Consider the following 1,727-nt stretch of genomic DNA (forward strand, 5'->3'; position numbering starts at 1 on the left):
GTTGATAAATTTTATTCTTGCCTATACAAAGCGTATGGTTTACTTAAATGGTAGTTTTATTCACATAGCAAAATGTATATTTTTGAAATTATTTTAGGTTGTATATCAATCTACGTGAATCGTTTTTAAATGATAATCTCACATTGACAACTTCTGATGTTGTTTTGTTTGCTACCAATCGTTAATGCTGATTTGGTATATACAATACAAATACTTAAACATGGAATGAATTTAGTTACATACAGCAATATATAATATATTCTAAGTAATATGTTTTTAAAACACCATTGTTATTATACTTTGAATTTTATTTATATTTTTTACTTTTTCGATTTCTTATGCTGCGTTTTTCACCACTAATGTATGGTATGCACTGCGCATACTTAAATTGTCGTTTTATTTATATAATTGGTGTGAATGAAAAGAAAATGATTTAATGAAATAACAAACAGATTTTTTTTATAATATTGAAAAAAAATTATTGTTTTATATTATTTTATATTTTCCGATCCATTTTTCTATTGCTACTTGCACTCCGAGTTTGCTTGATTTAACATTAGATGGTCATGTTTTAAAACATATTTGCAAAAAAATCGTTGGTTATATTCAAATTAATGGCTATATTTTGAATAAGATTTGTTCAAGGTATATATATTCAATAAAAGTTATTACTATTTTATTCTATTTATATTTAATAGATATATTTTTGACGTCGTTATTTGACCGCAGTGAATGATAATAGCAATATAAACTAAATTACATTTTGTTGTTTAAATATTTAACAAAATATTCAAATAAATTACTACTTAAGTATAGAACTACAAACTCTTTTAAATGTTAAATTAATAATAGCTTAAGAGCAAACTTATTAGTCGCAAGCGTTCAATGCTGAAAACATTTTGAGTTTCGTTTGGTTAAATTTTAAGAGTTAAAACGTTTTATACTGTGAAATACTGTGAAAAATAGGGTGAAAAATGTCGGAGTCCGTAGTTGCAGCATCCGCATCCCCTGTGCTCTAACATAAACATTGTTGACAGTGACAAAAAGTGTGAAAAAACCGGCAATCCTAACGAGTGATGTGTGATATGGACACAAGAAAATCACTCATAGTGAAGAAAAGTGACAGAGTTCTGTGTAAAGTGAGAAAGTCGATAATACGAAAATAAAAATAAAGAGAAAGACAATGGCATGTGCGGGTAGCAAACGTGCTATAGACACAAATAGTGATGATGAAAGTGTGTGCGATAAACAGAGCGCTCTTCCTCACTGAGCTACGACGAATATACAAGCTCAGACGATACAGCAACATGATGACGAAGAATGCCCCCCAGGCGGAGTGTGAAGATAGGTGGAAACATACCAAAATTATGGACGAACTAGAGGAATTACGCTCAGAGCTGCTACAGGCGAAACTGTTGCAAAAACCAAGACGGTACAAGACCAACTGAACCATCTTGGTATAACAGCAACAGTGAGAAAACCTGGACAACAACCGATTCGCGGCTCTTGATGAAGACGTAAACAATAACTCACTGAGCTACGACAGATATACAAGCTCAGACGACACAGCGACCAACGCTGATGACGAAGAAGATGCCCCAGGTGTGTATTTAGATTTGGAAACATACCGCAAAATTATGGACGAACTAGAAATTACGCTCAAGAGCTGCTACAGGCAGAAACTGTTGCAAAAACCAAGACGGTACAAAACCAACTGAACCATCTTG

At 32.3% G+C, this 1,727-nt stretch overlaps 1 protein-coding gene across 1 annotated transcript in view; it reads right to left on the bottom strand.

The window, feature by feature from the left end:
• The window catches only part of LOC117779855 (transmembrane protease serine 9), a 4,986-nt gene extending 3,533 nt beyond the window's left edge, over window positions 1–1,453 (bottom strand). Inside the window, exon 1 of the mRNA XM_034616177.1 lies at window positions 1,390–1,453. Coding sequence (XP_034472068.1) covers window positions 1,390–1,453 — 64 coding nt within the window. The remainder of the gene's footprint in view (window positions 1–1,389) is intronic.
• Between the last annotated feature and the right edge of the window lie 274 nt (window positions 1,454–1,727).

This window comes from Drosophila innubila (genome assembly GCF_004354385.1).
Source record: "Drosophila innubila isolate TH190305 chromosome 2L unlocalized genomic scaffold, UK_Dinn_1.0 4_B_2L, whole genome shotgun sequence".
In the NCBI taxonomy this organism is placed as follows: Eukaryota; Metazoa; Arthropoda; class Insecta; order Diptera; family Drosophilidae; genus Drosophila; species Drosophila innubila.